The sequence below is a fragment of the Schistocerca cancellata genome, chromosome 8 (genome assembly GCF_023864275.1).
Source record: "Schistocerca cancellata isolate TAMUIC-IGC-003103 chromosome 8, iqSchCanc2.1, whole genome shotgun sequence".
Lineage (NCBI taxonomy): Eukaryota > Metazoa > Arthropoda > Insecta > Orthoptera > Acrididae > Schistocerca > Schistocerca cancellata.
The window spans coordinates 71,897,632-71,918,180 of NC_064633.1; the positions used below are offsets into that span (position 1 = coordinate 71,897,632).

The window sequence follows — 20,549 nt, forward strand, 5'->3', positions numbered from 1 at the left end:
ACTATGCTGGGCAAAAGGAGGTCCAACAGGATATTAGGAGGTATCCCACCTCAGTGTAAACTGAAAACTCAACATACTCCAAAAGCGGTTATTGATGTTGGAAGATATGAAGAAACTGCATTGAGAATACAGACAAATTTTATAATATGAGAGCTCCACTCGCAGTACCTGAAGAACTCAGCTAGGGCTGGGTCATCTGTTGTTTCCGTTTTATACACAATACTTCAAGAACTTGGCAGAACACCCACAAGCAAACCATTAATCAAACCCACTGAAAAAACCTGAGAAATCAAGAATAGTTATAGGTAGCAAAACATCTGTGAGCACAGATTCAATAAAGGGATATCTGCTTATTTTACTGACTTTCACTGTATTGTAAATGCCGCATATGATAAAGTAAATAATATTTTAATATCTTACAGAAAACACCATGTCGTTCACCCAATTCTGGAGAAGTGAAATTTGTGAAGCAGCACTATGGATAATCCCCAAATAAAGAATTAATGGGAGTAAACATTTATTTGTTGCACTAATAAAAATGTCATTGCAGACACTATTCAGTCAGAATATTGTGCTGATGACACTGGAAGAATATGGTTAACAGAAGCACAGGTTGTATATTGTTGGTGCAGCAACAATGCCCAATCATTGGTATCAAAAACATCAATCTTTGTTACTATCTACCCTCAAGAAGGCTGTAAATAGATCAGTAAATATGATTTTATCTGATTTCTAATTAAATCCACAACTGCTCCACAGGAAACAAAGATGACAGCAGTAACTGCAAATATTTAGACACAGATAATCTTGTACCGGAGTTTATACAATGTTTCTTGACAGAAAGAAAGATGGAAAATAAGCATGTAGATTTATTATTTTAACTGCTGATTTTCTTAAGCAAATAAAGTTTTATAAACCTAGTTATAGCTCAGATAAAATAACTATGTGACTGACAGACTGCAATGCTGTTGGGGCAGCATTACTAGTCATTTATTTGTGCTATAAAATTCTTTTATAGCAATTGATAAGTCTCTGCATGTACGTACAAAACAAGCAGCACAGCATGCACGTGGCATTCAATAGAAACCTGTGACTGGTTGCCAACTGCCCCCTGCCCCGTCTCCCACTAGAATCGCATAAATGTTTATTATTGAGTTAACTTAATTGAAGTATAACACCATATCTAAAAATGTGACTGTGAGATTAGTGAAAGGGAGTTGGGATCAGCTGCAGCAGTAACTTAGTCATAGTGTGTTCCACTACTAACTAACAATTGTAATTTTTTTTTTTATTTTTATTTATTTTTTTTTTTTTTACTTGCCAGTTATACCCTCAAATCTATAAAAATATGAGCAAGCAGGTATGAGAAGCTACTAGTAGTCTCCCATCTTTACTCTGATAATGGTTTGTTTTGGCCAAAATACTGGATAAATTGAAAATATAAAAATTTAGAAATTAAAGTTAGAGGCACACTTATCAGTCGCAAAAAGAATCTCTCTCTCTCTCTCTCTCTCTCTCTCTCTCACACACACACACACACACACACACACACACACACAGAGAGAGAGAGAGAGAGAGAGAGAGAGAGAGAGAGAGAAGGGGGGTGGGGGGATATAGAGAATCCCATTACTTTGATGGTGATTTTTAAGTAACTTATTCATTAGGGGAGCCAACAGACAGAAATTACAAATGTGTTATCAGAAGGTGTGCTGCTGATGGAGGGAGGGATAAGTTGTTCTAAATTCTGGGCTGATATAAAATAGAGATTAGAGTTTAATGTCCTAGAGGTCATCAGAGACTGAGCTCAAATTTGGGTTGTGGGAGGAAGAGAAAAGAAACTGACTGTGCCCTTTTCAAAGGAAACATCCCAGCATCTGCCTTAACTGATTTAGGGAAATCACAGAAAAATATATCTGGACGGTTGGACAGAGAGTTGAACTGTCGTTCTACCAAATGCGAGTCCACTATTGGATTGATATAGATACAAGAAACATTTAACACATTTTTACCAATGGATTACAGTAATACATGTGATATTTATTTTTATTCTGGAAAAACAATTAATGTCAACCTTCAGGCAGACTTGTTCAAGACCTGACATATTTATATAATAAAGAGATGTATGGCTTCTAAGGATTTGAACATGTTCAACTGCCATCCATCTTTGTTCAGCATATTATTCTAGTTTGATAACCATCAGAGTTTCAATATTAATTATGGAAATACTGAGGATATTTAACTGGCATTACCTACTGTTTGGATGCTGAACAAACTCTGAAATCCAAGTAACAATATGGATATTACTTTCACAATCTGGTTCATTGTGAGCTATCTGGCAGTACTTCTCAACTGAAGAAAGAATTCTGATTCTGCAGTATGTTACTTAACGTAGAAGGTAATACTACAAGCGCAGCATTACGTAATGACACTGCATTGTGAGATACATCACTGCACGGCCTATACATCTACCTTTCAGGTCTGTCGCTTCCTATGAGGAAGTATTACTGTGATTGCTTTGTTGCCAATCTTAGGGATGATCCAATTGCTTTTATTGTGGTAACCAATTACCTCGTGCTAATACAAGGCTTTTATTTCCGAGTCCCTTCAAGACGATCACGTTTTCCGACAGCAGTGGCATTTTTCAACAAGATTTGCCATGTCAAAAGGCCAGGAGCACGATGGCGATCGAACACATTTGGAAAGTCACTGAACGTGGCATCAGAGCTCATCACCCCCCTCCCTGAAATTTACCATAATTACATGACTTGGGTGTGCAAGTGTGGCGCCAACTCCCTCCAGGAACCTACCTAGGTCTAATTGCTTCTGTGCCATGATGCATCATCGCTGTTATCCATGCCACCTATAAGGCAGTTGGCCTTAATGTTCTGGCTGATCAGTGTAAATATAGATGATGTAGCTATGATACTTACATTGTTGATGCGTGTGAGAGTATCACTGAAATACAGCTCTTCTTCATAATAAAATGTGTTGTCCACCTCAGAACCATCAGCAGTGACAAAATGTTTTGATCACTAGCAAAATCTGGGGAGAATATGATGACAGTGTGTCAGAGTGTATCAGAAAAGCAGTACCTGCCTGTACACTAGACAGTTATATCACAGAAACAACAAAGGACAATCAACATTTTACAGATCTACAACTACACTCTGCAAGCCACTGTGCAGTGCATTATGGGGATATTTCCCATAGTACCATGTATTAGTGTTTCTTCCTGATCCACTTGTATGGGGAGTGTGGGAAGAATGAGTGTTTAAATGTCTCTGTGTATTCAGTAATTCACCTAATCTAGTCCCTCCAATAACTATTGGAGTGATACATTGGGGGTGGGGAGGGGGGGGGGGTGTTGTACTGTATTCCTGGCTTCCTCACTTGATACTGGTTCTTGAAATTTTGTATGCAGGCTTTCATGAGATAGTTGGTGTCTATCTTCAAGCATCTGCCAGTTCAGCTTTCTCAGAATTTTCATGACATTCTTCCATGAGTGAATCAAATCTGTCACCATTAATGTGCCCTTCCCTATGGTATTAGGCACAAACACTTAAACAACATTCTAAGACAAGTTGCACGCATGCCTTGTAAGCAGTTCCCTTTGCAGACAGATCACGTTTTTCTTGTATTCTACCAATGAACCGAAGTCTGCATCTGCTTTAGCCATGACATGATTGTAATCTTTCCATTTCATATGCCTACAAACAACTGCAATCTGGTATTTGTATGACTTTACTGATTCCAATTATAACACACTGATACTGTAGATAGTGTGTTACTGCAATTTGTAAAAGTCATAATTCTAAACTTTTAAAGGTTTAGAGCACAATGCCAATCTTTGAGCCATTATGAAATCTTACCAATATTCATGCTAATTTTCAGCTAGTGATTCATTATGATAAAACTGGATTGCCCACCAAAAGAAGTCTGAGGTTATACCCAACATTGTCTGCCAGATCACTGACATATGACACGAATAGCAAGGGTACCAAAACACAATTCGGGGGCATGCCTAAGGTTATTTCTATATTTGTTGACAATTATCTATCCAAGAAAACCAAAATTACGAGGGCATGTGAAAAGTCTGGGCAAAAATATAAACTACTTGCATGTTTGGGGTAAACCTTTTTTATTTTTCGACATAGTCTCCTTTTAGACTTATACACTTTGGCCATTGCTGCAATCACCTCCTCGTTTGAATAAAATCTTTGTCCCGACAGCCATTTCTTCAAATTGGGGAACAAATAGTAGTCCAAGGGAGCCAAGTCTGGAGATTATGGGGGATGTGAAATGAGTTGGAATCCTATTTCCATAAATTTTACGACCACAGCTGCTGAGGAGTGTTCTGGTGCATTGTCGTGATGGAAAAGGACTTTTATGCGGTCCAATCGCCGGCATTTTTCTTGCAGCACGGTTTTCAAACAGTCCAGTAACAATGAATAATATGCACCTGTAATAGTTTTACCCTTTTCCAGATACTCAATGAGGATTATCCCTTGCGAATCCCAATGAAAGTCACCATAACCTTTCCGGCCGAAGGACTGGTCTTCTCCCTTGGTAACCCATTGTTTAGATTATTGTATGGTCTCAGGAGTATAATAATGTATCCATGTTTCACCCACAGTGACAAATCGATGCTTGAAGTCCTGCATTTTCTTTCTGAACAGCTGCAAACCATCGTTGAAACACTGCACATGATTCCGTTTTTGGTCAAGCGTGAGCAATTGCGGAACCCATCTTGTGGATAGCTTTCTCACGTCCAAATGTTTATGCAAAATATTATGTACCCATTCATTTGAGATACCCACAGCACTAGCAATTTCACGCACCTTAACTCTTCTGTCATCCATCAACATATCATGGATTTTATCAATGATTTCTGGAGTCGTAACCTCCACAGGGCGTCCAGAAAGTTCAGCATCACTTGTCCCCATATGGTGACTCCGAAAATTTTGAAACCACTTATAAACTGTTCTAATTGAAGGTGCAGAGTCACCGTAATGTTTATCAAGCTTCTCTTTAGTCTCCTGAGGCATTTTGCCTTTCATAAAGTAATGTTTAATCACCACGTGAAATTCTTCTTCGTCCAATTTTTTGACAATCACTCAACTACCTTTGTTCACACAAATTCCAAACACAAAGAACTTGGTGTGCATTCTTTCCAAAGATACTAATAACTATAAACGACCATGATATGTGCCGGTGGTGTCATTTCTCTGACTTTGCATGGACTTTCCAAATGCCCCTCGTATATACATATGTATGAAAAGTTGTTTATCTTTTGATTGTTTTCAATTGATTATTCAGAGCTGTGGCATGAAAGTGTGAATCACATGGTTCTACACCAGACAGTTTTAAGTGCAAAAAGCATTCAAAAAATATCAAAATTATTCCCAGTTCATATCAGCAGTTAAATCTTTCTATACTTATGCCCATACAGATGCCTAAAAGTGAAAAATTAAATAAAAAATTGAAATGAGTTTCAATGTGACAAGGAGGACTATTCCCTTGTGAGCACTGCTGATTTCAGTGCCTAGAGAATGAGACCATGGCAACTGACCAACTGGAGGAGACATTTGGAACTTACTATTTCCAGAGAATAAAGGTGAGCGAAAAATAAAAAATACATGTATGTCATACGAAAATAAGGTGTAAAATTTGATTCTGGATTATTGTGGCATAAAAAGTAAAACAGCTAACAACCATATGGCTGGTTTAAATACTGCTGCCCTTTAGTGAGGATTATGCAGCTGGAGGTTGCATGGTCTTATGTTCTTCTGATCTCAGAAGCAGCTTTCCCAGCCAATTACATGGGGCATATGAGTTTCATGTGAATTCTGATCTGTGATTCAACTTGAAAGTTTTTCAGTACTCAGAACATACTAAAGCCGCAATTAATACTCAGTGAAAGTAACATTTATGACAACGTGAGAATTAAATATCAACATGGCATGGAAAATAATAGAAGAGCACACATGTTGCCAATGTAAAGATTATGAAAACTCTGTTTTTTCTTCTAATTTTATATAACAATTAGTCTCTTTTCTAGCTGAATGCTTTTCAAACGACATTTTCCAGGAAACAACTGATTTGAGAATGTCTAAACAACTTGTCGCCAAGGGTAAGGAATATACCAGTATGACCTATCGGTTTGTGTTTTATGCCAGCACATAGGATTGAAGTTCCTAAGCAACTGGAATAAAATCAGAGAAGTGCCAAATGTATATGAATACCAGAAAAGCAATGCAGATTTGATACCCCGGTCAGGGAAAAACATGAGTGATCTCATAATGATTAAATCTAATCACACAACTAATTTTCTCTTTATAGTACATTCATTTGTATGAAAATAATTAGCTACCTAATCACTAGCCATAATTACTGACAATGTAATTTCACAGTTTGATTATTGGGAAGACAAAATTATCAATTTTATACTTCTGCTAAAAGAGGAGAAGAACTAAAAAAATATTTTTTTAACAAAACTGCCTCAGTGTTGTATTTTTTACATCACTTTTACATTTTACCAGCTAATAATCTTCTGAGTTTGTTCTACATGGCTATACACCTTAAAAAATGACTCATTTCATTTGATAGTTGTAACATTGTATTATAAACAGAAGCAAACAAAAAAATGATGCTCACTGAAGAATACATCCACAGATTCTGCTATATCTCTCATGATGCCTGTGGCTTAGAGAAATAATGGAAAATATAGATCAGAAAATGTAGGTGCCTGAAATGATAAATCAAGCCAGGTTGACACAAACAACATACTGCTGTCCCACTCTCCTGGACAACTACTGGTTCAGACCACTCTCCACACTTGCAGCTGGGTGAAAATATTAATGTGACAATGTATAACATTTCAGAAGTGTAATAGAAAACACTAAAAATGCTGTAGCTTCTTTCTGGAACTGGTTTTTTCTATGGCTACTTCATGCTGTTTGTCTATTCAGAAGTCATCTCGTTCAATTGTAGACAAGTATGACAAATGATAGATTGAAAACTTGGTCTTGAAGCATATATCTTTCACAAACATACTGAGATGGTAATACTTACATCTGAACTCCCTACACATATCAACAAAGACTTTCTTAATATCAGATATGTAGATTTGTTGTGATTTTTAACAACAATACACCAAGCACGTACTTATCAAGAGGAAAAGCAAGTAGTTCACTCTTCCATGTAGTGCAGTGATTACAAGGAAATAGGAGGCCTACTGTAAAGTAGGTTATTTACACCCAGGACACATCAATTTATGGCATTTAAAATTATTATGTAAAAGTGCTAAGGATTTCACACAACTGATTTCATGCACATGCTTGAAAATTCTATAAAAGTAAAATATCAGTACTATTATAAATTATGATTTTTGGTAACAAATGACCTACAAAGATGACAATTTAATTAAATCTAACTTTAATTTTCATGCTAGAAGCATTACTATTTACACTATAAATGAAGTGGACAATGATTTTCTAGTACCATGGAAATTACTATAAATGCAAAAACATGCATATTTAGTAAATGAAAGCTGTTTGTATATTAACATGCAATGTAAGCAGCACAATTTTGTATGTTAATATTAGAACAACAGTTGTAAGCAACAATGAAATAAAAAAATCATGAAACAACTGAAATAATATATATTTACACATGCAAACTCCAACCTTAACATCCAAAGCAATGTATCAAACACTTTGAAAATACTTGCACAACCAAAATAAAAATAAAATAAACCACAACACAACATGTAAAAACATTGAAATTATTTGTAAAGATGAGAGACCACTTCCAATTTGTCACCTACCAACTCAATTTTTTTGTTCTTTGTTCCATTTTCAGTCATGAATGGTGGCCAAACATTTGTCATGGATCAAAATTATTGTATGTAAAGCAAAATGGAATATTATGTAAAAACACAATTTCAATCTGCCAGGAAGTTTTTAAAAAATACAGCTCCCATTGTACTATCAAGATTCTTTGTCTCCTGTTTACCTTTGGCATATTACGATATGACAACTGACACTTAAAATTTGAGAAGTTAGTAGTCAGAGGCAAAAGTGCACAATAACAAGAAAATTGTCAGAGGAAACAGTGTGACATATTATAATTAGACAGGAACAAGTGGACAGTGCATGTTGCTGGAAATGACATACAGGAGAAACTGATAGGTAGAGGACATAAACATGAATAGTTTGGTAAGAGACCGGGTGGAGCAATTGTCAAATATGTATGTGCCTCACTTTTATAAAGCTGCTCACAGCTTCAAAAAAGCAGAAGTGACAATAGCAGAGAAACAAGAAAAACAAATACAACTGTTTGCTGAATACTGAACGTCAGGGGGATTTTGTGAAGGTTACAAACATTGTTTTTGCAAGGAGATATGCGTGCAGCACAATAAGTGTGTGCATTAAAGACTGATCATGCATGTTAGGAGAATCAAGGAAAAGAAAGATTTAGATAAAGTTATTTTCCACATATTGCCAACTGATTAAAATTTTTTGTGATAAGAATGCCAAATCTTCATTCATTACAGACTTGTGACTGTGAGAGTGAATACCACTAAAAGTTTATTAATTGTGCAGCTTAAAAAGACTGTCCACTAATCTGTATGTTTGACTGTTTAACTGAAATGAGAATGTAAAATACACATTTTACATTCATTTCAGGTTACATATTTCATTTAGTGGCTACATCTATAAAAAAAAACTACAGTGGCATAAAAACTGTATATGCATTTTTCACATGTGGATTAATGTGTACTGTAGCTACCAGGCCTGTAAGTTTAATGAATGCATGTAACATGCTTACTTTGTAAGGATTATTTTCTACAAGCCAACAGGAAACAATACAAAGTATGTCAAATGTGTAAAGTTAACCTTCTGTCTACAGTTATATCACCTAACCAGAACTAAGCTAAATGCATTTCAGTATTTCTAAGCCCAAAATGGACAGTATCCTCGAAAGAGAACATAAAAACGTGTAAAAACATTAACATCTAAAAGTGGTTTTGGTTCTCTCTTGAAGAAAACATTTTAAGGGTACCACTTACTTATGAGGTTTTCCCCTTTTTGCTTTCTTCTGTGACCTCCATGTAGCTTCAAAAAACCACATTCACAGAAACATTTAAGTTATTACTGTGAGGTCACTGTTTACAATATTTCATTTCATTAAATATCTTTTTGAGCATGTAAAGAGACCAAAGGTAATAATGCATATAATTCTGTCTGCTAAAGAGATAAATGGAAATAAAATTTGCACTTAAGTGTGGTCCAAAGCACAAACATACTAAGAACAATACTGGGAAAGTAGTCTTCATTCACACAGAAAAATTCTGTATCTTGATCAGTTATTAGTGCGGGATGCAGAGACAAATGTTCAATACTGCTGCTGAATAACACCCAAGTAGTGTGAACATAATTTCAATTTGACATAATAACAACAATGACATTAAAATCTCCTGACTGATTACTACCAAGTTCTACTTATGAGTGTGTTTTGTAATGATAGTCAAACACACCAACTGACAACAGTGCAACAAACAATTCTTAGAATTCCACCTGCACAATATCATTTGAAATTATAATACTGATACCCTCCTCATCTACAGTTAAGATGGGCAGAGACACTATCAGAAATCCCAAATTTATGATTAACTTGTGTGCAAGTTCTAAATGATATTTTAAGAAGGTTGTGTCCCACAACTCACACAAATTTGAAGAATATCAAAAAAAAAACTGCTGATAAAATTTCATTATTGAGCAACCAGTTTCATCATCAGATCCACAAAAACATACTAGATGATAACATAATGGTATCAAATAATAAAATCCCTGAATTTGTCACTGTTGTCAGATAGCAGAAAATAACATTGTCAATCACAAAAACGTGCACATCAGTGTATTCATTCACATTACATTAAACATCAGTAGAATAATATGGATTTACTATTTGACAACAATGATGAATTCATGGATTTTATTATCTGATGCCACTGATTTTGTCACCTAGTAAGGTGTTATAAATGTTTTTGTGAACTTGATGATGGTCTATGGACTGAAACTGGCTGATCAGTAAACACATTCTACCAGCAGCTCTTGACAGTAAATCATACTATCTACTAAATGATATTAACTCATGCCAACAAAATTTCATTGTGGCTGCAAATCACTGAAGTGTCACTGAAATTATCTTCACAAATTTCAAGGCTGTTGTATTAAATGTGAATGAAGGACTTTCTCAGTGTTATTGGTCTCATGAATTTCATATTCTAATATACAATACAGAACAAAATAATAAAAAAATGCAACAACTTACCTGTAGCCGATTGATGTGTGGTATGCGGACACATATAACAGCATGGACACTTTATTAAGTTGAATGCTGTCACTCCTTGTACATGATCTCTCTCTCTCTCTCTCTCTCTCTCTCTCTCTCTCTCTATTGCTCCCTCCACACACACACACACACACACACACACACAGAGAAGGCTGCAATAACCTGTCACTGCAATGTGATAACACTGTCACTGCAACAACAGGTGGCTGGAGCTGTCTGTGTGTTATGTATGTTAATTTGTAAACTTAAACTACAAAAAGAATGGCTGCTTGAAAGATATTAAAGCCTCCCTGCTGTTTACTTACATCTCTGCACCCTGCATCAATCAGCTACAGGTGAGTGGTTGTTTATCATTTCCAATCCTGAATTTACATTATTGTAATAAAAACTAAAATAATACCTACATCTAGGGCAAAGGACATTTAAGCAATGACAATGAAATGCATTTAGGTAGTTCTGCCTGATTATATCCTTAAATGTTCCCACAGACATGTGAATGAAGTAAGCATCTAAGACAGAAAACTGTTAGCTGCAATTACACATATGCCTAAGGAAGCTGGCAAAGCTACATTTTCAACAGAGAACAACACCTGAAGATTTATATACAGAAGACTAGTAAGAAAAAGAAAGGCAGAGAATATGGAGGCTGTAGGTGAGAAGTGTCTATTTGTGAAACTTATCAGTGAGGCATATGTTGCTATAGAAGGGTGAGACTGTAAATCCTTAGGATATAATATTTGTTTTTCTAAAGGAAGAAGAGTGCAGGTTCCATGACTTTGGGGGTTTGCTTTCACTTTCAATTTTTTTAATGGTTGCATTATTTTTGTTTCATGTTGTGGCCGTGATACCTGTGATAGCGATCTTGCAAGACCATTTGGATGTTCCCTCTAATACCATTTCTTCGGCCTGTTCGATTGAATCAATGTGTGTGTCAGGATCCACTGAAAAGGTGTTTCTGTGGAAATATAAAAATACACACCAAAGAACAAAACCACATCAATACAAAAATGAAGAAATGAAAGTAAATGAACTGACAATCCGGGCATCTGGAAAGCATAACAAGAGGAAACGTGGCACTGCAAGGGACAGTGAGCATTCAGCTGAAATAGTAGTCTGGAATTAAAATGACTGAGCTAAAGTGTTCTAATTTTATTATATGCTTATGCAAAAAAAAAGTTCTTCGTGAGCATATAATCATTCTAATGAACTTGCTGTCTCTCATGCAGGATAAGGACAGCAAAAGATGCTAATATCTGTTCCCAGAATATTGCTAATGGAAATATGTTGTCATTGCATCACAATAGCATCTGCCAGTAATAGAACAGTCATTTTAATTCCTAACATAAGGAGACTAGGGCAAACACACATTCCATATCATGGGGGGGGGGGGGAAATGCACAGTGGGTAAGGATATGACAAAACAGCATCTTGCTTTCCCTTTCTGAACAGCAGCTGCTTTGCTTTAATGTAATAGGAAGAACTGCTCACTACTATAAGTATATAAAATCTTATTTGCAGCAATGTGAAATTATGATACCTGCAAATATCTCGTGGCACAATAACCTAGGTAAGAGAGATAGCAATCAGTCTCATCTCCACGCACTTCTTATGCAAACTCTGATGACAGAAGGAATAAAATTAACTGTCAATGCAAGAATTATAAGCCACATCAAAAATTGTTTTTATTGTTCTGTTAAACAAGAAGGCCTGCTTTGAGATATCTTTACCCAGGGTAGATGCAGGTGTCTTGGGAAGAAAAGGCAAAAGGGAAGCATAAATGAAGGCAGCACAGTAGTCTGTCATAACAACAAACCTGTTATGGCTATTTTTGCTGACCACTTGCTGGTACCATCTAATACGGACTGTTTCACAGCTTTCATGTGCCCAATGTGACTTTTTTCTTCAACTCCAAATACAGCCCTGTGATAGTACATAAGCAAAAAATAACAGAAAGAAGATTCTATTGAAAACTGATGTTTTCCTCTGCCTAGTAGGAAACCAAATTATCCATTGCAGTCTTATGGATAATGATATATTGTTAATATTTTTATTCTGACAGTTTGCTAAGATATCTAAAAATTGATTCACACTGTGACTTAAAATCTCATTTCAGTTTGCACTATATAGCATTCAGCAAGACTGCTAAAAGCATAAAATATTTCTAATATTCTATTGTATGACTATTCATTTTATTTTATTTTCATGTTATTGTACTACGAAATACTAAAATATACATAGAACAAGAAGCCTTCTAAAACAATTACAGTGTTCTCAGTATTTCAGTAAGTTCACTGCACAAGGTTTAAATACAAGAAGTTCTTAAAAACAGGATATGTGTGAATATGGGAATTACTGAAACAGACAACAGCCATTGACAAGCCTGTTGTGCAGAATAATTACATTCCAAATTCTGTTCAAATTACTATATGTTTATCTCTCATTAACACAATAATACACTTATTACATGTTAATCATATGTTGTCACTGATATTACTGTTACTCATATGGTAAAGGAAAGTCCTTACTGGAATATAAATAATGGAAAGAGTAAAAGTAACAACTCAATGAACAGTTGAGGTGCTGAGTCATCGATAAGCACATGAAGAAGACTGAAAATGTTGCTATCTTTCAGAGAAAACCTTCTTCAGAGCTATAGAGTATACATATACACACACACCTGCATAGCTACATTGTCCCAGCACAACACAGTCACCTAGGACATTGTAGCTGTGCGGGCATATGAGTGTGTTTATGTAAGCTACTCTATAGCTCTGAAGAAAGATTTTTCCAAAAGCTACCAACATTTTCTCTTTTAATGATGGCCTTCTGGGTGTTTTGCTGAGTTGTTTAAATTTTATGCATAATATTTCAACAACCAACCCACTTGTTGAGATATTGAAGATAAAATGGAAACAACAAATTGAAAGAACACACTATTAATTATTCTTGCCATGAAAACCTAAGAGAGAACACTCAGTCTTTTTCATGTATCTATCAATAAGCCAGTACCTCAATTATTAAGCGAATTGTCACCCTTACTCCTTCTATAACTTATTATTCATTCCCACGTGGAATGTTTCCCTCTATTATATTCTTATTATTCATTTAGTCATACACCATAGACTGAAGTAATGACAAAAAAATGACTAACTATCATCTCAATTTTACACGGCAATTATCTGTATTATTAGTACATATTTTTTCCGCTTACCTTTTATTCGTCTCCATTCTATGCTAGTCTTGCTTCCCTGACAAATTATAAAACCAAATTTTTACAATTCTGCATTTTTCTTTAACGTTATTTAAAGCTTTTGCTTATGAAAAATTGTGAGGCAGAACTGCTGGCTAGTCAAGTGTGATTATAAATAAAGTTACAGTTTCAAAACACTACAAAAAAGAACCACTGCTCAGAATTATGTCAAAAAATTTGAACAGAATATTATTGAAGAAGTGGGGAAACAATATGGAGGAAAAAAGTTAGCAAAAATGAAATACTAGATGGTACTGAAAGTGGCAGAACATACAAAATAAAAGATGTGGGGTATATGGCTGTTCCTTTGGACCTAAGACAGTCGGCATGACTGTCTCAATGCAGAATCGCACGCTGCTGGTAAAGCTCTTTTACAAGAATGATAACACTGTGTCAGCAGCTCTGTAGTCGTTCGAGACACTCAGAGGTATGAAAAAAGGCATTTGTCTGATGTCTGCCAAGTGTCTGGAGAAATTATAATGAAACTCAAAATGACAGGTTCTTTTGAAGTGCAGTATGGCAGGGGGAGGAAAACAATAGATCCAACTTCAGTAGAAGATGTTGTCACAGCAATGTAGAGAGGGAATTGTCTCAACATTGGACATGCCTGTGAACATGGTGTGTAAAACGCTATGAATATCTTGCAGTGCTATCCATACAAAATTACCCATGTTAAGGAGTTGCTTCATGTGGACCTGCCACTAAGAAAAATGTTTGTTCTAGAATTTGTTGCTCACACAAGAGTGGCAACGAATAGCCATGGAACATTCTACAGACAGATGAAGCCATTTCCATCTCCAAGAACACGTCAGTACACAGAATTATAGAATATGGGCAATGGAAAATCTGCTTGCATATCAATCGGTACCACTCCATCCTGTGAAGTTAACAGTGTGGTGTGGATTGATGGTATCATTTATTGTAGCACCCCTCTTTTTAAGGAGATGGCTCCTGCAGATACTGTTACCTGTACTGTCACTGGTAAATACTAAGAGTCTTTTGCACACCAATGTCATTTCAACCATCCAACAGCATTGATCTACAGTTGGCATCATTTTTATGCAAGATAGCACACCTCTGCACAGCGCACAGCCAGTGAAGCAGCTGCTGCATCATAATTTTGTAAATGCTAGAATTTCTCTACAGCCTGACTGTCCAGATCACCTGACCTTAATCGACATGACATCTGGCTGTCACGTTATCTGAAAGATGCTGTCTTCAATGCTCCGATTGCAAACATACCTGAACGGAATGCATGCATTGCACTATGCATTCTTAATATGACCCCTGAGACACACAGATCTGTTGCGGAATATGCTGTATCTCAATTTCAACTTGTGGCAGAAAACAGCAGACAGCATACTGAACATGTCTTACACCAATTGCACAACAAGCCTAGCTGTCCAAATCACCTGATCTTAATCCATGTGACCTCTGGCTGTGGGATTATCTGAAAGATGCTGTGTTCAGTGCTCCAATTGCAAATTGAAGGCATGCACTGTGCAATGCATTCTGAATACGATCCCTGAGACACACCAATCTGATGTGGAACATGCTGTTTCTCAATTTCAACTTGTGGTAAGAAACAGTGGACAGCATACTGAACATGTCTTGTGACAGTTGCACAACAATTAAAAACCGATTTCATTGCTGCTTTTTATGCTGTTTTTGGTCTCAGAAAAATTAAAACCTGATGTCATTGTTGCTTCCTATGCAGTTTTTGGCCTCAAGACAATTAAAAATCATTTTTGCCCTTCTGATGTGGTATGACCTTAACACGGTGGATAGGCTTACCTAACTAACAGTGCCACAACTGTTCAATGCCACACTTGTGCGGTCATGCACATCGCACAGTACTGTTGGTTTCATGTGCAACTCACACTGCAAGTGTTGTACTATTATTCAACAGCCATTTATAGCCGAATCCACTTACTTTATGACGCTTACAGTGCCATCTATTGGGAAAATTTTCATTCCCCCCTGCCCACCAATAGCACTTTCTTCTTCTTTGATAAGTTTGATATCATTCTAAGCAGTGGTTGTTTTTAGAGTGTTTTGAAGCTGGAACTGTAATTATAATCATCCTGTACATACAGGAAGTGGACAAAAATATGGAAACACCAAAAACAAAACACATCACCATGCCTATCATGGTATAGAAAAACCGTTGCCATACCAAAAAAAAAAAAAATCTTCCGGTCATCTCAGAATGGATGAGTACAGTTCCTCTAAGGTTTTCAAGGGAATCTTATCCCACGCTTTCTACAAAAACAGGGCAAGCTCACACAACAGTGATGAAGGTGGATATCGATCATGTAATGAAGGTGGATAGTGATCATGTACCCTTCTCTCCAAAGTAGACCACAAAGGCTAAATAATACTGTGATCTGTTGACTGTGGTGGCCAGGGAACTAGCAACAATTCATCCTTGTGTTCACAAAATGAGTCCTGGATGATGCAAGATGTGTCAATAAAGCCCATGTTGCCTTGAAATACACCATCATCACTGGGGAACAACTACTGTACTGGGGATTGACCTGATCAGCCGAAATGGTCATATAATCCTTGGTAGTAATGGATCCTGGCACAGTACCCATGAGGTTCATGGAATACCATGATACGGCTGCCCAAATCATCACCAAACTCCCACCATGTTTCATTCTTGGGGCATAAACTTGACCACAAGTAGGAAACCATTTGATGTTTCAGCTTACCCTGCAATTCCATGATTATGGAGCTCCCACCATGTTGTTTTAGGGCAAACATTCCAATTCAAAAATAACAGTGAAATGCATAGCTACAAAAACAGAAGACGGGATGATCTTTACTATTCTGGATTAAATATGACTTTGGCATAGAAAGGGGTGAATTATGGTGTGACATAAATCCTTTGTCATTTGCCAAATAGCATTAAAAGTCTGACAGATAGCCAAGCAACATTTATTTCTGAATGAAAACTCTTTCTACTCAGTAGATGAATATATAGATTTGAAGTAGTATAAAAAAATTAATTACTTATTTTGTGTAAAGAAAACTTATGTTAAAGAGACATGTTCCATATCATTACAAAATGCTGTATTCGTGATCTATGGAACAAGTATTTATATAATACAGTGTAACGTAACATGGTTCATTAGTGCTACATTCAATTCTGTACTGAATTTTGCAGGTGTTGTCCTTTTGTTTTTCATCACTATCTGTCAGGGTCACTCAACACACACTTTTGTCTGTGTTGTGACTTAGTGGATGATGCTTTTTTCTCTTTCTCCATATACTGTCTAAATCTTTGAAGTAGTGCCTCTTGAAAAACCAAATACTTTGACTACCTTAGTTATGGAAGTGTCACCATACAAGCACTGAAAGTTTGTCCATGTTCCAATTCACTTAGCTTCACCATCACACACTCTCAACTACACAGGGCACTGTCCTGACAATGATTGACACTTGCAATGTATTGAGGACATTGCACAGGTGCCGTTTATGGTTGAACACAACAGTGCAACCTGCTGGCTTGGCATTTATCTTCACGCCAGAATTTCTCATGGTGTTTCCATATTCCTGTGCAATCCTTGTGCCTTTGGGAGAATAAATACTCAATACTGCTGATAAATATATATAAAAGTATACACACTATGTAAGATTTCAGAACTATTAGTTACTTCCTCAGGAAGGAGAGAGCAATGGACTGGGGAAGGTTGAAATGGAAGGGTAGGTCACTCAGATTCAAAGATGAGAGTGATTCACATGTTGTGAGGATAACGAAAGGCAATGGGAAAGAGGGGAAGGAGGGGAACATGGATGAAAAAATGAAAGCAGTAAAGAAGTAATGAGACATAATAAATAAGAAATTAAAAAAAAAAAAAGATTGTAATAATGAACCTGAACTGGAAATATTGCATCACAAACCAATCCCAATTCACAACTAACAGAGTGAGCATCAATCCCTTCCTTGAATAGTTCCAACCCATGTCACAAAGGGAACCTCCTCCTTGTCCCCAAAATCATCCTCCCTGCCATTCACAGAACACTCACTTAAATCCTTCATGAAAAACTTTACTCAATCTGTGCTGAGCTATTTGTGACCCGAAGGCAGACTGCTCTAACATTATCTTCCCTATGGACAAAGGATCCACTAGTGGTGTGTTCGATTGTGAAGAATGTGTGGCAGATTGGCATCATCAGCTCTCTGACAACTTCACTTACAAGATTGTTCCTAATGACTCCATTCCTTCCATCAAAAGTGAGCTGTAGAAAATCCTTAAAACAATAGTCCCACCCCCCGTCTAACCACTTAAAAATATACACAAAATAACCATCCCGGCCATCCTGTTGTAACTAATTTCGAAGTGCTGCCAGTCACACTTTAGCCCTGGTTTAGCTGCACTTCCAATCCATCACTCTGGTGCTCCCATTCTGCAAAAAGACACCAACCACTTCTTGAATATCTAATATCCATTCCCATCCCTCTTCCACCTGGAATCGTCCTCGTCAGTACTCCTGAGACCTCAATTTACATTAAAATCCTACTCACATGTGGCCTCTCAGCCTTTTCCAATGGCCACCAACAGTCTTTTTAAAAGCATGTTTATTGTCACTTTCAGCAACTTCATCATATCCCATCATTATTTCATCTTTGTAGGTCAGCCCTACAAACAAATCAGGAAAACCACTTTGGGAACCAGGCTAACCCCATTTTACTGGTATTCCAATTTTTTTATGGGCTGCATGGAAGAAACGTTTCTCTTGATCCAGATGCTGGGCCTCCTGGCTTGGCATAGTTTTATTTACAACATATTTTTGGTCCAGACTCATGATGCAGAAGAGCTCCTCCGCTTCCTACAACACCTCAACCCTTTTCCCAACTCAAATTCATCTGGTCATTTTTTAAATTTTCAGAAACTTTCTCTGACACTTCACCTCACTAAAACCATGGACATTTTTTATCAACCAGCTTGTGTCTGCTGCATTTTGTTTCATATAGAAATGACCACCATTAAACTGGCTGACTACATAAATGAACTTAAAAGCTTGAAGACAACCATTTCCAAGTTGCTGAGCGTGTTCTTCAGCATGAACTAAAGGACCCTGAGTGTCTGCTATAACACATGGGTTATTTGGAACCACCAATTTTAGTTTCCCTGAACTCCATCATGGGAACTTACCTTCCATCACATTCTCACATCCCGACACTCTCCTAGACATAATCTTCATTAGAACATCTTGCCACCTCCCCCCCCCCCCCCCCCCCACACACACACACACTCGTTATGCTTTTTTGTTTTCCTCCCTCCATTTTACCTCATTTTCCACTTTCCTAGCCTTATTTACACTATACATTGGTCTTTTGCTAACCCATCTTTACTTCTCACTCTGTCTTTATCTTCTATGAACAGAAGTGCTTGACAAAGTGCTATCTTTGACCTCTTATTCTCTCCGACTTCTCCCCCTTAATCTCTGGCTGGCCCTTATCTCCACAAGACATGGATCATTCTTTTCTTGGGACTTGAGTGATCTGCCATTCCTTCTTAACCTTCCCCATCCTAACCAGCTCTCTTTCCTGAGAAAAGAGTTAATAGTTCTGAAACAAAGGATAGTGAGTGTATTTTTATGCAGCTATTGGCAGTACTATATATTTTATCTCCTGAAGGTAATCACTGGTTAACAACTCTTTTTTTTTTAAATTTTTCCAGTTTTATTAAGTGAATTTTCCTTCAGATACAATTAACAATATAATTCGCATTCATCCAACCAACAAATATGCATTAAGAAGTTCTGTAGCTAGCCACATACATTCAAATATATTGAACAATTATCTTTAATAAAAAACTCTTAAAGATAGTTCTGTCTTAAGTGATTCTTATTTCACTCGTATAACCCATTCAGTCTTTCTGCATGTTCCTTCCAGATGTCCATGTAAGACTGTGTATCTGTTTATGGAAACTTTATCATTATTATATTTTAATGTATAGCAGATCATTCTCTGCACTTTTCTTATTTGTTAACATATTTTGACACTTATTTTTCATTCTCATGGTTTTTTTTTTCAATTTATGCATAAAAGTTTACTGTGTTACTAATTTTGTTTTTATAAGAATCTAATTTACCGTAACACTTTGTTATAGTTTTAAATTATCTTTGGTTATATAATGACACTAAACAATGAGTTGGATGTGAGGAAACTAGTGGTTCACATATTTAATTGATATTATTCAGGAAATTCTTTCATCCCATCATGTTAAGGAAGCTTTAGATAATATGAACCATGTTGTTGTTGTTGTGGTCATCAGTCCTGAGACTGGTTTGATGCAGCTCTCCATGCTACTCTATCCTGTGCAAGCTTCTTCATCTCCCAGTACCTACTGCAATCTACATCCTTCTGAATCTGCTTAGTTTATTCATCTCTTGGTCTCCCCCTACGATTTTTCCCCTCCACGCTGCCCTCCAATACTAAATTGGTGATCCCTTGATGCCTCAGAACATGTCCTACCAACCGATCCCTTCTTCTGGTCAAGTTGTGCCACAAACTTCTCTTCTCCCCAATCCTATTCAATACTTCCTCATTAGTTATGTGATCTACCCATCTAATCTTCAGCATTCTTCTGTAGCACCACATTCTGAAAGCTTCTATTCTCTTCTTGTCCAAACTATTTACCGTCCATGTTTCACTTCCATACATGGCTACACTCCATACAAATACTTTCAGAAATGACTTCCTGACACTTAAATCTATACTCAATGTTAACAAATTTCTCTTCTTCAGAAACGCTTTCCTTGCCATTGCCAGTCTACATTTTATATCCTCTCTACTTTGACCATCATCAGTTATTTTGCTCCCCAAATAGCAAAACTCCTTTACTACTTTAAGTGTCTCATTTCCTAATCTAATACCCTCAACATCACCCGACTTAATTTGACTACATTCCATTATCCTCGTTTTGTTTTT

At 36.7% G+C, this 20,549-nt stretch overlaps 1 protein-coding gene across 1 annotated transcript in view; it reads right to left on the bottom strand.

Annotated features, from left to right (window-relative positions):
- The window catches only part of LOC126095361 (protein unc-13 homolog C), a 657,358-nt gene that overhangs the window by 315,782 nt on the left and 321,027 nt on the right, over positions 1 to 20,549 (bottom strand). Inside the window, exon 11 of the mRNA XM_049910168.1 lies at positions 12,170 to 12,276. Coding sequence (XP_049766125.1) covers positions 12,170 to 12,276 — 107 coding nt within the window. The remainder of the gene's footprint in view (positions 1 to 12,169; positions 12,277 to 20,549) is intronic.